This window comes from Trachurus japonicus, chromosome 1 (assembly GCF_045865225.1).
Source record: "Trachurus japonicus isolate A0001 chromosome 1, Traja_1.0".
Taxonomy (NCBI): Eukaryota; Metazoa; Chordata; class Actinopteri; order Carangiformes; family Carangidae; genus Trachurus; species Trachurus japonicus.
In genome coordinates, this window is record NC_140907.1 from 1,481,616 (window position 1) to 1,504,389 (window position 22,774).

Genomic DNA, 22,774 nt, shown 5'->3' on the forward strand with positions numbered 1-22,774 from the left:
AAGTGGGATTTAGAATATAACCGTGAGTGGGTTGAGAAAAAGACAGCATGAAAGAGAGAAGACCAAAAAAAAAAGAAACACTGGAAACAAAGTGAGAGAAACCAGAAAGAGTGAGAATGTGAAATAAGCTGCTTGTCATGTCATGAAGTTATGAAATCAGAAGAAAACTAGGCCAAGGATGAAAGTCTATTTTACTTTTTTTTTTAAACCCTGCTGTTAGCTTTGCTTGATGGATGTGAGCTAAGTTTTCAGTTTGAAAACCTGCTCCACGTCCACTGACTGACTTTGACAATAGTTTGAATGTCTGTAAAAGTCGACACCCACACCAGTATAGTCGGGTTTGATCACTAAAATAAACCGAGGGCCCAGGTGTTAACGTGCATCTGGCTTGATCCAATCATAAGTTGACAGCTCTGAGTACAGGTGTGAAAGTACCCAGGATGTATTGATTCACTCAGACCACATTCAGAAGGGTGGGGGCCACATTCTTTCAGCAGTGTGAACACAGATGCCTCCTGAAAAACACTGAGGAGCACGTAGGAGAAACTGAAAGGATATTTGGACATTTCAAATGCCCAAAATGTTATATTAGTGTAGAGAGGTGCATGCATTGATTTTGCATTGATTTCTTGCTCTCTGACTAGCACTTGTTTAACCTTGCTCTTGTGTTAGGATCACCACAGACCCGTTTTTAGGTTTTTAAAGGGATAGTTCACCATTGCCATAATCCCTATAGTCATAGCAGTATAGGTTCATTACCTTTATTTGTTGTGCAAGCTATTTTTAGAACCGCCGAGCCGAGCGGCGAGCTGCTCAGAGCTATGCCACGGAGGCCAATGGGATTTCTTGGTTTCCCTCATCAAACTCATCAAATACACAATCCAACAACTCCAAAACGCTCTGGTGGACAAGTTGTGACCTGCACATTCACCACGCTATGAGATAACAACAGAACGTTACGAGACGGAGCCGTTTTCCAGGTACTGCTTGCTGAAAAACTGTCCCTGAAGGCAACGTGCATCAACTGTTTTGCATGAATTTACCTCTACAACAACTCTGTCTCATAACGTTCCATTATTATCTCATAGCGTGGTGAATGTGCAGGTTACAACTTGTCCAGAGTGTTTTGGAGTTGTTGGATTGTGTATTTGATGAGTTTGATGAGGGAAACCAAGAAATCCCATGAGCCTCCATAGCGTAGCTCTGAGCAGCTCGCGGCTCTGCTCCACTGTTCTAAAAATAACTTGCACCGACAATTAAAGGTAACGAACCTACTGCTATGACTATAGCGATTATGGCAATGGGCCAATTTGCCAAAATGTTGAATTATCCCTTTAATGCATAACTTAGTTTATTGCATCAAGGCTTTTTGACTTTGTCAGGAACCTATATTTAAACAAAATAAAAACTAAATATATTTTTCACAACATTCTAAAATGCTCTGGTTAAAATTATGACATCTGTGTTGTTAGGGTTGGTTACGACCCGGTTATAACAATAAAAACAATAATGAGAATTAAAACTGAAATCATAAGTGCAAAACCAACCTTTTCATGGATAAGGAAGCCTAACAATGTAACCAAGGGATGAGAAACAAATGGGATGATAAATCATTAGTTTTAGTGTGTTTTACAGCTAATTTAAAACACTGGTCAAAACCGACCCGAACACAAGAGATGGTAGCAGAACGCTGACACAAGACAAAGGTTAAAGAAGTCAGATCCAATCACAAGTGCGTAGGCACATTTTCTTTATTTGAATAAAAAATGAAACCCACAGCATTCACCTCCTAACCCTAACCCTTTCTATATGCTGAAGGCTTTTAATCTGCAGGTCTTTTATTTCCTTCATAGCTCTGCCTGAGTCTATGCTATACAAAGTAATATGACTGAGATGGAGAGGCCCCAGAGGGGACAGTTAGATCATCATGTAGCAGAAGGAATGCGTGGGTAATCAGGAGAAAGGCTGGTAATGCATTGCATTGCACATACACACCCAAAAGTGCACATGTGCGACCACTCCTACACACACGGTACACAAATACAAGACATGCATGCAAAGCCACCAAACACAGAAACCAATTGCAATAACTCCTGCAGCCTGTGGCTCGGCAAGCTAATGCTCTTGACCCTGGGGAGGTCCAGGTTGTGTTGAATTAGCCCTGGAAAACTGTCTGAGAGGAGAGCAGAGCGGGTGGTGGGGATGAGGTGACGGTGACAAGGGAGGGTGTGAAATGTCAGGTGTGCAGAGGGAGGCAAAAATAAATACAAGACTGATGGAGTGTGAAGACAGAAAGGCGATAGAAGCTGAATTTTGGTGGGAACTCTCATCTCTTATCTCAGTGTGTCTCTACCATATTTGACTTTTTCAGCTCTGTACCTGACATGGTGGGATTAAAAGCCTGCGTCCAGTGTGTCCTGTCCTGTTTACCTATTTGATATTCATTAACCTGCAGACAGAGAGGGGAAGCAGGGCCTTGGACATGTCCACCAATACTGTGGCTACGCAGAGGCGGTCCATGGACATCAGCCTGGGGTTGGCCACTATCAACAGTAAACCTTGTGGAATGCCAAATGGGTGGTTTCGGGACAACACAGTCAGTGTCACACAGGTTAATAAACACATGAAGTTTTCCTTGATGAACATTTCATTCCTGGTACTGTCTGTGTTATAGGGAGCAAACACTATGTATTCACAAAACAGAAAATAGCACCAGCATATTGTAAATCATTTTTCCTTTGGACCTTCACACTGACACATATGTTTGACCCAGAATTGTGTAACATTTAAAATTATTATAATTGTGTTCACATTGGTGGAAAAATGAAACATCTATTTGCACTGCAATGAGTGGGAGTTAAAGGTACAGTACACTGTGGAGTTTCTGACCACTAGTGGGACTGAAGTCCAGTGTTTGTATGAGTGGCTCAGTTCTGGTTTGTATGGACACAAGGGCGCATACTTAAAGGGATAGTTCACCCAAAATTCAAATCTCACTCATTATCTACTCACCCTCATGTCGACTAAGGGTTGGGAGAAGTTTCAGAGTCCTCCGTGACTCTGTGTTCTCTGTGTTACAGGGGGGGACTCTGAAACTTCCCCCAGCTCTTAGTCGACATAAGGGTGAGTAGATAATGAGTGAAATTTGAATTTTGAGTGAACTATCCCTTTAAGCTGGTCCTTTGTTAGGCTTTTGATGCTATCTGCTGATCAAAAAATGACTGCATTCTAGCACAGATCAATTTAAACGACAATTTTAAATGTTTAAATATTGGACAATGAAGGAAATTTGTTAGATCTCAAGAATGGAGGCCCTGACAGCTTTAACTGTTTCTCACAAAGACTACCTTTAAAGTCTCAATTTTACAGGTATTACCAAGGGTATGGCTAGTTCCAACTTTCCAAAACACAAAACTAAATGTTCTTGCACTTCCACTTTTACACAAAGTGCTAAAATCAGAGGTTCCCAACACCCAGCCTGTGGATTGACGGAGCTGCAGCACCCTCATCGTAGAAGAAAGGACAATTCAATTTAACCTGTAAAATACAATTGCCTGATAATAGGCAGTTTAGTCCACTTAGGCCACAATTAGTCGCTGTGTAGCCCGTCACTATCATAACTACAATACACACCCATCAGCCAAACCAAAACAAATAATTCAGAATAAACTCTTAAATCAGCCAGTCAGCCAAACACAAAGAGCAGAGAAGCTGTACAGAGATTACTGTAGTATAGCCAATGAAAACTATAGTATTAATGAACTTTACTAAGTGCAATAAAAAGTGAAAGGCTATTGAAAACTTTATGAAAACCTTTATGAAGCAACCAATCCATGGTGCACAAAAGGTTGTGGACCTGCTTCTATAAACCACACACAGGAATCTGAGGATGATAAATACCTGTGTGAATTCATTTCATACAGTGTAATATTCCTTTTTTATCACATGTTGCTGATAACATCTGTCCTTCATTCCTTTAATGGTGAGAGCTGCTCTGCGCTCAACAACACACAAACACAAAGAAAAGACAACCTTGCCTTCAGTGAACAATACACACAGTAGGAGTTTAAATCGAAGCTGTGTGATTTATCATGAGGTGAACAAAGGCAGCGGCGGCTTAGCAAGAAACACAGTGAAAGAGAAGCAAAACCTTGAGCAGCTCACTGCGAAGACCTTAAGCTGAACAGAAACATGAGGACTGGCCAACCGAGCACAGAGCGAAAAAATACACAGAGAGAGAGAAAGAGAGAGCAGTGGCAGATGTCTGTCAGCTGCCACATACAGTACAGTGCCTATAGAAAACCATCACACTCCTTTGATATAAAAGTCTTCAATCCCCTGATGTAACACTTCATACAGTAGATCCACCTATTGGTTTAATTACAGCCATCTGCCTCTTTGGACATGTCATGACCAGCAGTGCACACCTAGATTGGGGAATATTGTGAAATCACTATTCCAACTATGCTGAATTCATTGAAGTGGAATCCTCAAGAAACAGCTGGTTTTATTCTGGTTGATGTCAGGTGGGGGGGAAGTTAACCTGGTGTTTGATGTGAAAGTTAACTTAAGTTAGTTTACGTTCCATTCCGTTCCGTTACATTACATTACGTTATGTTATGTTTATTACGTTACGTTAAGATAACATAACATAACGTCCAGTGTAGTGTTGCGTATGTTACGTTACGTTAAGATTGAGTAAAGTTAAATTAATTTAAGTTAAGTTCTTCGGAAAAGATAAGATAAGATAAGATAAGATAAGATAAGATAAGATAAGATAAGATAAGATAAGATAAGATAAGATAAGATAAGAATGACTTTATCCCCAAAGGGAAATTCATTTGTCTGGCAGTTCATCTACCATTTGCAGAAGAATTTACATGTAAAAGCCTGCATGGCTGAAGGTACAAAGGATTCTGTATCTCTCCGTCCTGCTGCCAAGAGAGAGGAGCCGTCCACCACTACTGTTTTTTTGGTCCATCAAGGTGTTTCAAAGTGGATTGTTCAGAATGCCCTCTACCATTTCAATAGCAGAATTGAAAGACAGATTTGTCCAGTTGCCTTGCATCTTACTGCAGATGATCTGAGTTTCCTTAAGAAAAAGAGGTGGATCTGCCCCTTTTTTGCAGATTGTGTACCTGAGCAAGTTTATAATGGTATTTTCTAAGGGGCTGATGGCTTAACCATACCAGGTATTTCATGAATATATATATTTTTTTAATTATTCAAAATGTTTTTAAATGTTATTTCCGCTTTGATGAGGAAGTTAAGGTTTTGGCAGAGATGACCCTCTATAGGCACTGTACATCTCAAGATAGCAGTGTAAACAGGGTGGAACAACTGAGGAATGTGGAGAAGCTTCATTCGTAGACTATATCTGTTCAATACATATGTATGTGGTCAAGTCAGCAGTGGAGGCGTGAGAGATGTGAGAGGGGATGGATGGAGAAGCACAGGCCTACTGGGGAGATGGAGAATATGGAGAATAACTGACAGATAGATCAGATCTCCTCCTCCTCTGCTGTTATGCCTTCACATGCAGATACTGCCAGTCAGGTCTTTTCCACTCTTACACAAACAACATAAGACTCCATCCTCTCACACTTCAGACTGAGACCTACACACTCTGGCTTTGACCCACGCTTTTCTTGCTGTCAATTAGTTGTTGTGTTGGTGAACTGAGCACTGAAAGTGGGAGTGCAGCTGTGGATATCTGCATCGATAACAGATGCCCATGTCAAACACGGATCCATGGTAAGAAAGCCTTAAAGAGGAACTATGCAAGATGTTTACCTTAATTAAACAGCTTCAAAATAATTGTGATGGTTAAACGACTTCTTACAGAAAGAATGGAGGCTCTCTGCCTTCCACCTAGCGCTTCCATCCCAGTGTCCCAGATCTTGTCTCATGAGAAACATGGACGAAATGCGAATGCACATGGCTGAAAGGCGTGATGCATTGACTTGCATAGTTCCCCTTTAAGTTTCGGCTGAAAAATTCTAAATCAGAATCTGAGGAATACTCAAACGTCCAAACTGATGGTGCGTTCCAGGCAACCCGTGACTCGTGTTTTTCCGACCTGCTCCTATGGTTACCCGTTGGAATGTGCAGTCAAACCCGTAACTTCCCACCTGTAAACTCGTACTAGATCGATGTACTCCCAGTCCCCAGTTGTAACTCGTAACTTGCCTGGAACACTACAAATTCCTAACTGTTGACTTGAAGTCATGACTTACGGGTTCAAAAGCCTGCCTGGAACGCACCATGAGCTTAGAGAAAGAATGTCGTCCCATACGCACAAAGTCTTTACAATGTTATATCTTATTTATATTTAAAAGGGTTTTCTATTTCTTTTTTTGTCTAACACACTCTCAGTCTCTTATCTTTTGATGCAGATTGATTTACAGAATAAAATTTTCTTAAAGGAGAATTCCGGTCAAACGGTCGGAGATATTATGGACATTACCACTGCACTGCTCGACCGTTTATTTTTGTAAAGAAATCATCACAACAAGGAAAAAGTGTTTGTTTCTGTGGCGGGGAGAGCAGGCGCTCTGCGATCGGATAGTAATGTCTTTCCAGGATGTTTCAGAAGTAGGCTATCTGAGGTGAGTGATTACATGCAAAAACACAAAGTTTATACTGTTTATACTGTACACGTCATCGCTATCCCTAGCGCCGTCTAGCCATGGTGTAACTCCGGTTTGCCTGCATCAATTTTAGTCACGTTTTTTGCTCCCCCCAACACTGGCTGACCATCAGGACAACGATTTAGGGGTCAAAATGGCCGGACTTCTCCTTTAACATTTTCTACTCTTTAACTTTTCGATGTATCTAACTCAAATCATGCAGTGTTGACTGGCTGATGTACCACCTCTCAGGTTGCTTTCTAGCTGAAAGTGCTTATTTTGGCAACTGGTTTGCAAGCCACTTATTTTTGCATTAGCTCAACCAGCCTGCGGTGTTGTATTTACTGTGGATAGGTTTCAGATTGGATCAGTTTAGTTTCTCTTCTACCTGAAAGTTGTTGTTTTTTTCATCATATTGATCTTTTTCAATCGTTTCATCACAAAACCAAAATCAACTCTCCACATGTGCTCTTCTCTGTCTCCTCCTTCCTTTACCAGTCGCTTTCCAGTCACACGTCTGTTTTTTGAACCATGCAAATGTCCCACAAATGAATGAACTGTGCTCATTCATCCTAAATTTAGCCCACTCTCCTGATCCCTTCGCCGTGGCTGTGGGAAACTCTGCATACTTTCCCCCCCCTCCTCTCTGCCCTGAATCCAGCGAGGACCCTGCATGAGCCGCCCTGTCAAGTGCCCGATTGTAACTCATATGAACAGGTCCAGTGTTTGGCGTGTAGGTGTCCTTCCTCTGCCTCACAGCAGGGGCTAAAAAGTATGTTTCCCCTCTCTTTTCTCTCGCTCTCTCACAGCCATAAATAACATAAAACAGCTCTTTATCCTTGAGCTGAAACAATGGGCTCCCTCATTCAGTTGAGTTACAGTATATCCACAGAACACCTCAAGGACAAAGAGGCTGAGCTGCTGGCTTGGCTATTCAGCAATTTATCCTCAAGGATGGCATTCTGAAAATGCTTTGTGGTCTGGACATATGTTTCCATCAAACCGCCCACTTAGAGGTTGGAGATTCTTAATTCAGTGACCTTTCTTTTAGGCGCTTTAACCAAAACTACTGTATAATTTTCTGCAACGAGTATAAGCTGCTGTTTGCCGGCAGCCTGCTGCCTGCTAGCATTCATGAAGCTTCTTCCAAAAAAGGACTGTATATTGACCTTGAGACTGTGTTGCTGCGCAAACCAGACAAACATCATTTGCTGCTTCTTCAAAGATTCACCACACACGTTGAAAAATGGATGCCGCAGAGATGTAACATTAAAATCTCTCCAAACTAAATATTCAGTTGAGACTCACACAAGGACAGACTTGGAAAGAGAAAAGAGAGGGTTCGTGTGTGCGTGTGCAAACCGACGGCCCTCGTAAAAAAAAAAAGTGTGAGTCAGAGCATATCCTTCCCTCAGATGGTGACGGGGGCCCAAGGACACCCAAGGCATGGGCACACACTCACCCACTCCTCACAGGGTCCTGAAACAACTCGCTAGTGAAGGCCCTCTTTGAAAGAAGTGACAACTTTCATTTCTTCCATTTGCATCATCTGTGTCGTCAACATCAACAGCCTGAATCTTGTCTTGTCTTTCTCATTATCATCACTGCTCTCACATCTTTCATCACTGCCCTCCTCTGCGTCATTATCACCATTATCATCTTCATCATCATCATCCCACGCTGCTCCCTTTCGTCTCCGCCCCTCACAATGACCTGTTCCTCTGCCTGTCCTGTTTTTTTTTGTTTTTTTTTCCTTCTTCCCCTCTGACGAATCACTCGGGCGGTCTACTTCTGACAGGACACAGCACTGTTTGACTCACTAGTCAGGTCTGACTGAGACAAAACCAGCTCAGTGTACAGCAGCCAGGGAGAGTCAGCCACATCCTGACGAGGAGGATGAGCTGTTCCTGAGTCGACCAGCGGAAAAGAACAGATGGGAGCAGGGTGTAGAGATGGCTAATATCAAATGCATGCAGAGTAATGAAGTGTTGTCGCGGGTATGTGTATGTACAAGCCTCTGTTGTCCTTTGCCCTTGTCTGCTTCTCTTCCTCATCTTGTAATTGGGGCATGTCTATTGTTTTTTGTTTTGGTTTTTTTCCCCAAAAACTTTATTTGTACTGAAGAAATGGTACATTACAGAATGGTATCATAGAAAAGAAGAAAATATACACAATGTATATTGCAAAAATATATAACGCCAGGGGTATGATAGATACGGAATGGAAATGAAATAAAGATGGTGCAAAACAGAAAAAAATAACTATAATACTGTACATTAGAATGATACGAAAACACTGAATTTGGAGCACACATTTATCATCTTTATAGCTTTTGTGTTGCAAGGGGTAGTTATTGATTTAATATAGGATTCAATATCTTTTTTAAAGACACAGAAAGAGGGTTTCACTTTTAATACTTTACATTTGTGAATGTAAACATTGGTGAGCAAGATGATAAGATTGGACAGAAAAAAATTGTTATCTAACTCTTTCTTAGGGCATGTCTGTTGTTCTAGGTGAAACTGAGGACCAGTGACAAAAAAAAAATCAAACTCTATTCCAGTACAAGAACTCTATCCACCATTAAAGCTGCAGGTAGTGATGAACGGGCCCTGGCACTTCCCTTCCCTCCATCGGACTCGGTGCTGAAGTGTTAACATGGTCTGCAGGGACCATGTGGCAGCAGACAAGATACACTGATTTTATGCATTGTCAACTGTGTCCACGGGGCAGAGGAAGAGCCAGATGACAGGCAGACATCTGTCTGTGTATCAGGCCACAGAGTGAAAATGTCTTAGAAATTAAATGACTGTCAGTCAACAGGAACATTTTAGGCAGTTGGGATGTGCTGTGGGTAGACTTCTCTATCAAAGATGGCAGATAACAACGCTAACTCTAACCCAGCATATTGAACATCTGTCCGACATGTCCTATATGCCTCCTCCAAAATAAGCCCAATGTGGAGGGGTCATAGACCATTCCAGGGGGGCACTATTGAGGCAATTGCCCTGCCTATGTGCTCAGGGCCCTACAATGCGTAATCTTCCACCAAGCTCAATGTAAGTGCAGTTTTGGGAGTTTTCAAGCATCTTCAGGCAGTCAAAAAAGCAAACAACAACAAGAAGAAACAATAACAATATGGTCCCCCCCACCCTCCACTTAGCTCAGGCCCTGAACAAGGCCTCGTCCACACAGAAACGGACCTTCACTCAAAACGATCTTTTTCTTGTTTGTAATCTCCATAAACACAGCATCGTTTCGTTTCAAGAAATATCTGTGTCCACACATATCCACTGAAAACAACCCATGACCCTGTAGTAGCCTACATACTCCAGGCCTGTGTGGAGCGCGTGTGGCGCTATAACGCTGCCACACGTAAACACCAAAAACAGAGGAGAAGATGGAAATCTTCCCTGCGGTAATCAAACTCCAAACATTATAAGTGGATTAAATGTTGACTGGGAGTTGTGTCGGAGCAAGTATGACGATCAATGATGATTTAACGGGCGAGATTCAGCCGCAGTGTCCAAGGGACCGACAGTAGTCGCCCGTTGTTGCATTATGTCCATAGACTGTAACATCTCGCGGTGTTCAGGGCTCAGGGTACAGGTTAGAGCGGTGGGGGTTATGACGGATCATCGTTTCACAAAAAACCTGTTTTGGGTACCTACAAGAGAACACTGGGTCGGTGCTTTCAGGTTTTCCCACTCTGGGACCGATTTCCAAAAAATACAATTTTCGCCCCTCACAAAACACTGTTTCCGTCTGGAAGATACGCCAAAACGATAAAAAAAAGGTATGCGGATTCACTGAGACCCATAAGTGTGTGGACGGGCTCTAAATAACTGATGGAAAGATGTTGACAGAGTATGGCAGGAAGACTGGTGCCCGTTTCTCCAAAAAGAAGCGGACAGTGTGAGATCCAACCCAGTTTTTACAGAATAAAAGCACAGAGACAAGATGGCTCCCAGCAGGGCAATTCTGGCTACATTTTGCATTAATATATTCATTCTATTAACTGTAATACGACTCCTATTATTTGTGCCTTAACACATTCTCCAGCCTGCTGGCTCCACACAGGCAGAAGCACTTTTGAAACGAATGAAATGTGACTGGATCCATTCGAAGGCCTCATTTTCCAGGACACTTTGGTTCATTGTGGAACATGTGCAAAGCTTTTAACGGGTGATACCGAGCGAGGGATACAGTATGTGTGTGTCTCATCTTCAAGCATGCACATTTTTTTGTTCATGGAATATAAAGAGCTGTTCTTTGAGAACAGAAGCTCAACAAAGTCAGGGTGTATTCAGACCTGTGGCTCGTTGAGTAAAGTGAGCTATTTATATTTCCTTATGATAACATGTGAGATTTACAGTCATATTTAACGTTAGGTAGCGGATGTTAGTTGATGTTAGCTAGGAGATCTGTGCCAAATCTCACCTGTGTTGTTGAGACAGAGAAAAACAAAGTTCATTTTCTCCTGATGTGTAGTTCGAATAGCAGTGGCCTGTATGACAAAACAGTAAAATAACAAATGTATTCACTAGTAGTCAGTAGCCTATTTTTCTTTTTTTTTTTTTTTTGGTCAAATTGCTTGTAGGCTATTTGAGCACCTATTGATTCTCACATGCTGGCTTAAGTCATATGTTTTCCTTTTTGTTCTTACAGTTGGATGTTTGAGTTTCACTGTACAGAATGATGTTTTTCACTAGACAGCTGTATTAAAGAGGAACTATGCAAATTTGGGCGCTTTTCCAATGTTTTGCTAACCCTCCTCATGGCCATGTGCATTTGTTTTTAACGAAGCTGTCAAGAAAGCAATCGATAGAGCGGTGGATAACGTTATATATCATATATGATGTAACAATCTTTATATTTATGTCTTTTTTTATATCTTTTTTTGGGGGGGGCTTTTGCCTTTAACTGATCGTCTAGTAGTACAGAGAGACAGGAAATGGGGGAGGCAGAGAGAGAAGGGGAATGACATGCAGCAAAGGGCCGCTTGAGTCGGGATTCGATATGTGGTCGGCTGAGGCGAGGACTGTAGCCTCTGCACATGAGGCGCCTGCTCTACCAACTGAGCTAAACGGCACCCCTTGTGTAGTCTTATCTGTCATAAACAAGAGATTATGGGCTATGGGGTGCGTTTGTGTGGCGGTGCCGCAGAGACGAGAGCTGGGACACCGGGTCGGAGACTCTGATCTTGCCAGGTTGGTTTTCAGCCAAGAGACGCTAGGTGGAAGGCAGAGAGTCTCCATTCTCCCTGGAACAAGTTACAAGTCATTGATTTAAAGCAGAAGTAAGCAGAATGTTTGTGTTAATATAAGTCTTAAATAGTTATATCTTCCGACAGCAATCACTTACATACAGTAGAGTGTTTGGTCCGAAACACGGGTCTGTCAGTCACTCTACTCTGCTGTAAGCCAAGGAGAAAACTTTCCTTGTATCCTACAACCTTTATCCAATGAGGAGAGTGAACGGCATAAAGGGGCGGTCCTCTCTGTGTGTGCAGCCAAGGGATGCGCGTGAATGTGGTGACGTAGGGACAAGGGCGGGGACTGCTAACTCCATCGGCTGACAAGACGCCAAAACGACTGGATCGCTTACTTCTGCTTTAACCATCACTAGTACTCTGAAGCTGTTTCATTGAGGTAAAGATGTAGCAGAGTTAAGCTAAAAAATCCTGCATACTTCCTCTTTAACATTAATCTGCTGAAAGTTGAAAGCCAACAAGCATGATCTGTGACATAACAATGTCAAATCATCTTGTGTGGAACCAGGAGCAGCATGTTTCCAGGAGGACAGCCTCCTGGAAGCTCTGGTTACTTCCAGGAAGTAGTCCACTCCGGAGTGGTCTTTGCTGAAGTTTGGTTAAAGCGCTCTCCTACAGTGTGACAGTGGTCATCTCCCCGAGGGTAAAGCATGGCCACTGAGAGCAGCTGGGTTTCTGCAGCAGATAAATGTTTGGACAGGAGAGGCTCCAGGTGGCTCAGAAAACAATGGGACCATCAAAGACATCCACCAAGATCAAAGGCTGGCAGACACAACTTCACCTCCAGTCCATATACAGTACCAGCACAGATAGAGAATGAGTGAGTATTAGAAAGCCAGTCTGGCAGTATTGGTGCTAGTGGTAGTTTTATTCATGAGCATCACAGCACAAATAGAAACATCAAAGGAGTAAATGTGAGCAGTGAAGTTGTTATGGTGATGTACTGCAGCTGGCTTTAAAGGGATAGTTCAACATTTTAGCACATTTTTTGAAAATATATTTTTAGGGGCTTTTTCGTCTTCAATGGATAGGAGAGTTCAGAGAGAGACAGGAAATGGGAGGCAGAGAATCCCGTGTCGAGCGGGATTCGAACCGGGGCCACCTGCAGTGAGGACTATAGCCTCAACACAGGGGGCGGGTGCTCTACCAACTGAGCTAAACACCACCCCAACGTTTTAGCATGTCGGTGCATGTTGTTTTTTGATCAGTGGGGCAGAGATGTGAGCTGCTGAGCTAAGACAATGGAGGTGAACGGTACAGGTCCCCTGTCCCTCATCAAACTAATCAAATACACAACCCAACAACTCCAAAACACTCTGGTTTGACAAGTTGTGACCTGCACATTCACCACACTATGAAATAATCATGTACGACACATGAAGCAAATACTCTGAACTACTTGTGCTTTTGAAATAACTTTGCCCAGCAGCCGTGTCTGGAATGTAGTTCCAGCTGCATTTGCCTCGAAAACAACTGTGTCTCGTAATGTTACATTATTATTATCTCATAGTGTGGTGAATGTGCAGGTCACAATTTGTCCATGAGAGTGTTTTGGAGTTTGATGAGGGACAGGGGACCTGTACCGTTCACCTCCATTGTGTTCACAGAGCAGCTTGCGTCTCTTCCCCGCAGATCTCAAAACAACATGCACCGATAATTGGTAAAAAAAAAAAAAAAAAGGTAATGAACCTACTGCTATGACTATAGGGATTATCACAATAGGAAAATTAGCTCAAATGTTGAACTATCCCTTTAAACGGGACATTTGTTAAATCCCCCATACGTGGAGCAAGGAGCTCATTTGAAAAACAACCTGGCCAAACTCTGCCAGACCTCGGTCATGTGAGAGCCACTTTCTTTGACAACTCAATAACACACAGACGGAGGGAGCCGGGGTGACCTTTTCCCTGCACCGTCTGACTGAGCTGACAAAATCAATCTCACCGCCGCTGACTGGGAGAGATTTTGCGCCAAGATCATCCATGAACCGTGGACAGCGAGCGTCTGAGTATCAGATGGAAGACACACTGCTCACCTGTGCCTGCTGACCGCTCCACAATGGAGCCACATTCAAGCATATTTTGCTTCCTTCTCCATGTTTATTATTCCACCTCTGTCTCTTAGTAATCGCTTACGGGGGGTGAGGAGGGGTCTACTTTCCACCTCACACTGCCTCCCTGGTTATCAATAGAACCTTTCAGAAAGGACCTTTCCTCTGCTGATTGAAACATCATTTCCTGCAGGACCAGCACACTGGGGCTATTGAGATGTGCCCCTTGTAACTTTCTCACTGCAGCTTTCATATTTACTAGTGACCCTTAGACGTCAGGGGCAACATGCATATGGTATCAGCTTGCAGCTTGGGGGCTTGAGGTGCAAGGGGCAACAAATGCATCCACACATACATTCTCTCAGTATGGAGGAAAGAGACAGAGCAGCTTCTGCCCTATTCCAAATTACATAAAAGAGAACTTGATACTTTAAAGCAGAAGTATGCAGAATGTTTGTGTTAATATAAGTCTTAAAGGGATAGTTCACCCAAAATTGAAATTTCATCATCATCATTTCATTTAAATAAGTCTATATTTCAAACTTGTTTGTAGCAGAAGCTCCTCTTACCGGTTCGTCAAATTTGGACGAACCAGGGAGCTTCGAGAAGCTTCCGCTACAAAACAAGCTTGAAATATAGACTTATTTGATTTTTTTCGGGACAATTTCGCATTTCGGGGCTTCAATACAAGACGGACATTACATACGAGCAGCATGGAGGTATTTGGATGTTTTTTGGTGTGTCTTTTTGTTATATGGACATGCACTGCTATGCCGAGACCCCCTGTAACTCAGAGAAGCCACGGATAACTCTGAAACTTCTCCCAGCCCTTAGTCGACATGAGGGTGAGTAGATAATGAGTGAAATTTCAATTTTGGGTGAACTATCCCTTTAAATAGTTATATCTTCCGACAGCAATCACTTATATAGAGTGTTTGGTCCGAAACACGGGTCTGTCAGTCACTCTGCTCTGCTGTAAGCCGAGGAGAAAACTTTCCTTGTATCCTACAACCTTTATCCAATGAGGAGAGAGAACAGCATAAAGGGGCGGTCCTCTCTGTGTGTGCAGCAAAGGGATGAACGTGATTTTGTGGTTTAGTAGGGACGAGGGCAGGGACTGCTAACTCCATCGGCTGACAGGAAGTTAGCCCCAAACGACCGGATCGCTTACTTCTGCTTTAAACATGAGACTGAAGCATCAGGGCCAAGTAAAAAAAACAAAACAGAAAAGGCTTTCATACAGTATAATACTAAATTAAAGAAGCCACCAATCAGAAAAGCTCAAATCCAATGTTCAGTATTTCTATGATGATGGAAATCTTTTTTTTTCCTTTTTTTAATAAGACTGTCAATAAAAATGTGTGATACAACCACCTCCCCTTGTCTGGAGTCACTTGAGCAACGGCCTGTCCACTGATCGGTTCCACATCACAAGTATTAGCCGGTCTACAATGAGGGCTACTGTGTACACAGACAGGCTCACAGAGGAACATTTTGCAAACTGGAGCTGTGTGTAAAGTTGCAATGAACATCCTCTGGAATGAAGATGCCAAAATAAAAACACACATGATGAAAAGTAGATGTGTTGACCCAGGACACAAAGAGGGAATCGAAGTCCTCACTGCTAAAATAACTAACAGATCAGAATAATGAACACTGAATGACTGTGGAATTAGTGAAAAAGATGGTAAAAGCAGCAGAGAACTAGTAGCCTATAAATTTAAGTAGGGAATAGCTGTTGTAATCACTGACTCGGGTAGAAGGAAAATTACTTAACATAAAATAAGATAAAAGAGGGGGAGGGGTAATAAATGTTATGGTGATAATGACATACTATAAAACTATTAACTTAAAGAACATCTTCAGGCTACCATGCATATCCACATTGGTATTTCATTCCATACACACTGAGTCCAGGTGACAACTGCACTGAGAGCTAAACATAAATATTCCAGTCAAGCTCTTCACAGTCTGTATATACAACTGATAATTGCCTTATTGTACACTCAGTTGGCAGTTTATTCTTTGGTACATCTATTTAAAACTAATGCAGTATAATACAGTCCTACAATAAAGCTCCTGTGCAGTTTAAGATTTTCAATTTTTATATAAATTGCTGTGGAGAGGTTTGGATTCAACTGTCATCACAGGAAGTGCTTAAGTCTTAACCTACAAGTCCAATGCAAGCTACTGTGGTGAGAGCTGACATACGGCGTTTTTACACCTGGAAGTCTGAACCAAGGTTGGTGTTTTTGCAACTTTGTCTACATTTGATCCAGTTGGTTCTGGTTTATGACATACTTGACATCCTGCATATCCCTATGCCTGACATTGAATAGTTTGTGAACCGGTGTGTGTATGATGTCACGTCACAAAAGCGCTCCTCACATTACCTCGTTAGAAAAGTAGTGATCTATAGGAAAATGAATGAGCATGTTCGTATCATGGCAACGATTATTATATGGCATTGCTACCAGCAGCATCAACACCATGCCCAATATCGAGCCTAGTTCAGATTCAGATGAACGTCTTGGTCATGCAGAGGTTTTATCTCAGTGTTTTTCAACCTTGGGGTTGGGACCCCACGTGGGGATAGAATTTTTTTTTTTTAACTAATTATTATTCTTTTTTAAATTATGATTAAAAACACCACACACAATCCAAAAAAACTGTATTCTATACTTTCAATTTCTCAAATATAAAGAGTTCAAATAAAATGCATATGCAGCATGTAAAAATGTCTGAGGTGGCGCATCTGGATTGACAGCTCGCCAGAAATTTGTGATGTCATAATGCAAAAAAGGGTTGGGAACCACTGTTATATCATCAGCACATAAAGATGATAAAATGTACTGTACTCCCCATGCATGGTTCATCTTTAATATTTCTTATAGGCTAACCACTGGAACTTCCTGTTAGAGGTACAAAAGTCTGAATCATAACAAAAAAAGCTGCAAAAGTCCAAACCATGGTTTAGTTTGGTCCAGACAGAGACCACCTCTTTTGGTCAGACCACATTTCGGGTCTTTGGTCTGGACCATGGTCCGGGAGAACTTTACCTGAAAAATTTGATTCAGATGAAACAGAAAAGTCAGAAGCTCTGGACCAAACTAAGGTAGGTGTGAAAGGCCCCTGACTTTCAACATTAATGACGGCGGCTACTTTTCGAGGTTGACTTCATCTAATCTATCTAAAAAGAATTACAGAAAAAGATTATTTTTTAAAATAATGATATTGCATAATAATATTGCAGACTGCATGTATTTGCAGCTTTAATTTGGTGTTAGGGTCATTTATGTCTGTTGTATTTTTAATTCTGACGCCAACATTAGAATTTTTAGGTGCATGTCTATCAGCTCCGGATACTGTATCAGTCAGCTTGATTACTAAAACTCAGCCACAGTATCATCCCTGAGAAAACACACATCTGTCAGGCTCTTCTGCAGACAATCTATCTGTGACCCACTGTATTGCATGGCACACTAAATTGGCTTCCATGTGAATTTTTTGCTTGTACTATAAAAAGGCCTGTCAGCTGCCTGACGTTTTGAGGGCAAGGCAGAGATAAGATGAGAGAGAGGAAGAAAGAAGGGGGTGCAGAGATAAAGAGAAGAGAAATGCAGTGTGTTGCTGCGTCTCTGCAAAGCTAAGGGATACACACCACGTCTCCCCTGCTCCCCGACCAATTACTAACACATACACTGATTCATTGAGACAACGAGGTATGGAGAACATGGACAGAGGGGCAGTGGCGATAAACAGTTGGGAGGCTTATACATTAACCTTTTGCAAAACAAAGTTCACAAGGGCTGAAATGTTGAAAATACATAGCGGCTGTGGAATGAGGGATTTCAGTGCAAATACACTCTGCACAAACATGCAGGGGAGCGATGAAGGATTACCTGTAGGTCAAAGAATTTGCTGTATCTTCTGTAGATGATGTGGGAAGTGTTGTCAGAGTAGGTGACATTGATGAGATAAACCTGCCAAGAGAGAAAAAAAGACCAAGTTAAAACTTGTTATTCTCTTTCCTTAAAGGGATAGTTCAACATTTTGGCAAATTGGCCCATTGCCATAATTGCTATAGTCATAGCAGTAGGTTCGTTACCTTTATTCGTCGGTGTAAGCTATTTTTAGAACGGCGGAGTGGCAGGCTGTTCAGAGCTACGCTATGGAGGCTAATGGGATTTCTTGGTTTCCCTCATCAAACTCATCAAATACACAATCCAACAACTCCAAAACGCTCTGGTGGACAAGTTGTGACCTGCACATTCACCACACTATGAGATAATAACGGAACCTTATGAGACAGAGTTGTTTTAGAGGTAAATTCATGCAAAACCGCTGATGCGCGTTGCCTTCAGGGGCAGTTTTTCAGCAAGCAGTCTCTGTATTTACCTCTATAACGACTCCGTCTCATAACGTTCCATTATTATCTCATAGCGTGGTGAATGTGCAGGTCACAACTTGTCCATGACAGCGTTTTGGAATTGGATTGTGTATTTGATGAGTTTGATGAAGGAAACAAAGAAATCCCATTAGCCTGTAGCATAGCTCTGAGCAGCCTGCCGCTCCGTCGTTCTAATAACAGCTTGCACCGACAAATAAAGGTAACAAACCTACTGCTATGACTATAGGGATTATGGCAATGGGCCAATTTGCCAAAATGTTGAACTATCCCTTTATGTTTTGAGTAGCTCCTTTAATTACATCCTCACATATTCAGATGCTTTTCACAAGTGATAATCAATTACAGTGTGATTGTGTAGACATGTGGTTGTGGTAGGAGCTAACTCCGAGGCAACATTGCACACACAGCCCAGGGCCTTTCCCCCTAACATCCCAACATGAACGTTTAATGACACACATTCGTAAGCCTGTCATAGGTCAGGGTAGATGGTGACATCATCCCTCTTTTGTCAGCACACTGACCTGCTGGCCTTTACCCTTGGCTGAGGCAACGCTGCAGCTGAAAGACCTGATAAGATTAAGTTGGAGTCCATTTATCCGGCAAGAGGCGGTAAGTGATGCCGCCATCATCTCTAATCTAATGAAGCATAGATAACCAAGGTAACAGATCCAGAGGCTAGGGATTTTTCATCAGACACGTTGAGAGCAGGTGGGATCTCTCATCTGCTGATATAGAGATATTCAGAAAAGGGCTCTGGATGTGAAACGATTCAAGTGGTTAAGTTGTACAGGCTACAGCAGGCTTTTCAAGGGGAATTATACCGAGTTGCCAGTTTAGTCTCCAACATGAAATGCAATCCAGATAGAAACCCCACTCAATATAACCTGATCCATCCATCAACACTGACCATAACAAGTCAGAGACATCAATATAGTTTTTTTTGAGTGAGGTTTGAAGTTTTCTGTTGATGTTAAAGAAATTATTACATAATAAGATTTTATCTACTCAGACTGGAAGAGACTCAGTCCCCAAACACCTGGGGGAAAAACAGTAAAAGGCTTTGTTAGGGTTGTAAAAAGATGGTGGTTATTTTGAATGTACAAAACATAGCACAGTCAGCAACCCAGACTGGTGCTGTTTATATACAGAAAGCTTCAACTTGTGCTGAAAAGTTGTTTTGGAGGAGGTGTGGGCATCACAAAGTGATGTCATCAGTTGTTGATGTCAGTCACTACAATTTGATGTTAAAGAAATTATTACATAATAAGATTTTATCTACTCAGACTGGAAGAGACTCAGTCCCCAATCAGTTGTCATGTCAGATATTGCAACAGTAAAAGGCTTTGTAGTTGTAATACAAACAAACAACAGTAGGTTTTTCTGATGAGAAGGCGACACACTCCAGGGATGAATGGACTTGAATTAGTGTCAATAAATATTTTTAATTAAGCACTTAACAGAAGAAAAGATTTACTGTGTTAGGTTTGGTTCAGTAGGTGTATATAGGTAATACACAGTTGCCAATAAAATTGGACTAAAATGTTTTTTTAACCTTTTCTCGTGAAATGATTGTGTAAATGTGATTTATTCTTGAAAAATAAAGTGTATTCTCAAAAAATAAAGAAAAGTTATAAGTAGGCTACAGGCAAAGAAGAATTTTCCACCGTTACTGCCAGATCCTAACAGCCTATACGAAATGCATTCATGTAATTTGTTCCCAGTGAGCAGTTCAAAGCTGTATACATCTGATGTGTACTCTGTGTAAAGCTACAAGTGCCATTATCAAGTGATTTACAAGAAAACAAGATGTTGTCACCCTGCCAAGGCATTCCAGCTATAAGTGGCCCAGACACAGAGCACATAGAAATCCACTCTGCATCGAGCCGCCATGAACACAGGAACGATTGACTTTGCTCATGTATAGCATTCAAATGAGATAAAGGCAGTGTGTCTCTGCAGCTTCTTATTCCAGCAGGCCCAATCTTTCTGACTGACCTTTCGCTGTCAAGCCAACCCCCGTGTACCTGCCAAGAGCCTCCGGAGCAGATCCGGGAATGAATGAGGTCAAGTGAAAGACCCTGACGTTGACGTAAGAGGTGCAGCGGACTGAAACAAAAGAGGTTCCACAACAAAGCGGGAGGGTTAAAAGGCCTTGTTGCTGCTGGAAGGGGCTCAGCTGCTGCTGGCGAGGAGCCACCACAGTATGTTCACTCCCATGCAAACACAGCTCCTGGCATCCAGAAGTTGTGGCTGTCACACTACATTGGCAAACTTGTTCTTAGCAGGGGTAGGGTGTCAGCGCAGCCATTAGCTTTGGCATCTATTTGCACTGAAAATGTTTCTTCCCCCCCCCCAGGGCTCTGCCAAGTTGCAAAATCTGAAAAGTCAAAGAGCAGCTTAGGCAGCCACAATTTCTAATTGTCTTTCAGGCTTTTGCAGCATAACAAGTGAGACTCATGAGTGTGGAAAAAAAAAAGCTCTTTCCACTGCTTATTAAAAAAGTATCTCTTAAAGAGAAGTGTACCCTACATTAAAACACATGTGGAAAAGTGTCACATGAGGTTTTAAAGATGGCTAGACTTGGTTAGGCCTGATTTCATTGGAATAAACACTCTAAACGTTTGGTTGTAAACTCCATGAGCAAATAGCTGCAAATCACATCAACCTCAGTTAAACTTTGGATTCAAGTCAAGTTTCTTTATTTGTCTCCCTTGGGAGAGATTTAGTTTGGAAACAAGGGAAAATTGCTGCATAACTGTGTGTGTGTGTGTTGTGTGTGTGTAGCCGACAACGCGCAATAAAGAGAAAAAAACACAGTAAACCACTGACAATAGCGAGGACAAATGTGCAAATAACATTAGAGCTATGCAGACACCTAACCAACCAAGGAGGCCAGACCTTCACCTCTGCTCATTTACCTGCTACATGTACCTGTTGTGTTATGAGGGAATCCATCATCTACCAGGAGTAGTGTGTGTTAACTGTCCAATATGATGTTCCTTGCCTGTCTGATTGTTGTCTATTCAGAGAGCACTTGCATGTTGATGATAGCAGGTGTTCCCATAATTTTGCCTGTTGTCTTGATCAGGCTGAGGGTTGTGCTTTGGATTTAACTGATAGAATCCATTCGTTCATTCATTCACACTGCTTTCTCACACTACAACCCTATATCAGGTTGCCAAACAGTGACAGAGCTGACATATTGAGACATTCATTCACACTACGGGCCGATTCAGAGTTCACCTTTTTTTGCTCATCAGGAAGCTGGAGAACCCAGAGAAAAGACACCAAGGCACAGGGAGGACAGAAACAACAACTGTCTCACTGTGAGGTGTCCGTCCACGCTGCCCATGCATAGTGCTTGTAGTTTGAAATGAACAACTGTTTTAGCATGCTATTGTTTTTTGCGAGCATTAGCATGGTGACCATGAGTGTATTTATATGCTGAAAGCACTGCTGTGTATCCACACAGGGCCTCTACTGTATATCTACAGTATATGTATGTATTACTACTGCTGAATTTCCTAAATACTTCAACAGTACAGTAGTATACACCAGGGGCCTCATTTATCAAAGAGCGTGTAAAAGTCCTCTTAAATTTTCAGTACGACGGAAAGGCAAAATGTGCGTACGACCAAAAAATATACACTCTTTTCAGATCTATCAAACTCCGCGTACACACGGCTGCACGGTATTTCCCTTGATAGATCACACCGGACCTGAGAAAAGCGTGGATGAGAACACGCCTCATACCCAGCCCCCTAAACGGCCCCACGCAACCATAAGTGGTCAATGCAAATCAGTTACGTGCATATTAAGTAGCCATGTGCACTCTGGAAACGTGTGGAATGACGTCAGTGGAAGACGGTGAAGACAACAGACGGACGGAGAGCGGAGGAAGAAGCGGAATTTCTCTGAAAGCGAGATACACGGTAACACGGCAATATCAGTCAGAAACATCATCTTGCATTGAAAGGCTTCAATAAAAACAAAAAACCTCAATTAAACGGAAAGAAGTAAGAATCATATTTATTCTGCCTCTTATTTTAGATTATGTCATAAATAAGCAAAATTGCTGCATAACACACAACATACTATCACTGCACTTTCCACTAACCCCCAACTTCCATTCACTGGAAGACTTTGATTTTCATTTGTGCATAGCTATATATTAAAAAAACAAAAAACATTGAAGTCCACCAGTCTGTGACTTTTCCTGATGTTGGGCAGCACCATTTTTGTTAAATACAATAAATATTATTCACACAAAAAATATCGATCATGTCTCATTTGCTTTGATTTGCGCCGACATTATTGTGCTTGCTGCTTGTGTGTGTCCAGTCTGGCTACGTAACACACGCACGTCGCAGAAATTATTTTCCAGACTGGACAGACGGGTTGTGTTGGAAGTG

General features: G+C 42.0%; 1 protein-coding gene across 5 annotated transcripts in view; it reads right to left on the bottom strand.

The window, feature by feature from the left end:
- sh3pxd2aa (SH3 and PX domains 2Aa) overlaps positions 1-22,774 on the bottom strand; it is a 145,746-nt gene that overhangs the window by 109,055 nt on the left and 13,917 nt on the right. For all 5 annotated transcript variants that reach the window (XM_085799464.1, XM_085797925.1, XM_085798787.1 and 2 more), the window contains exon 2: positions 17,854-17,934. In XM_085799464.1, the coding sequence (XP_085655590.1) occupies positions 17,854-17,934 (81 nt within the window). The remainder of the gene's footprint in view (positions 1-17,853; positions 17,935-22,774) is intronic.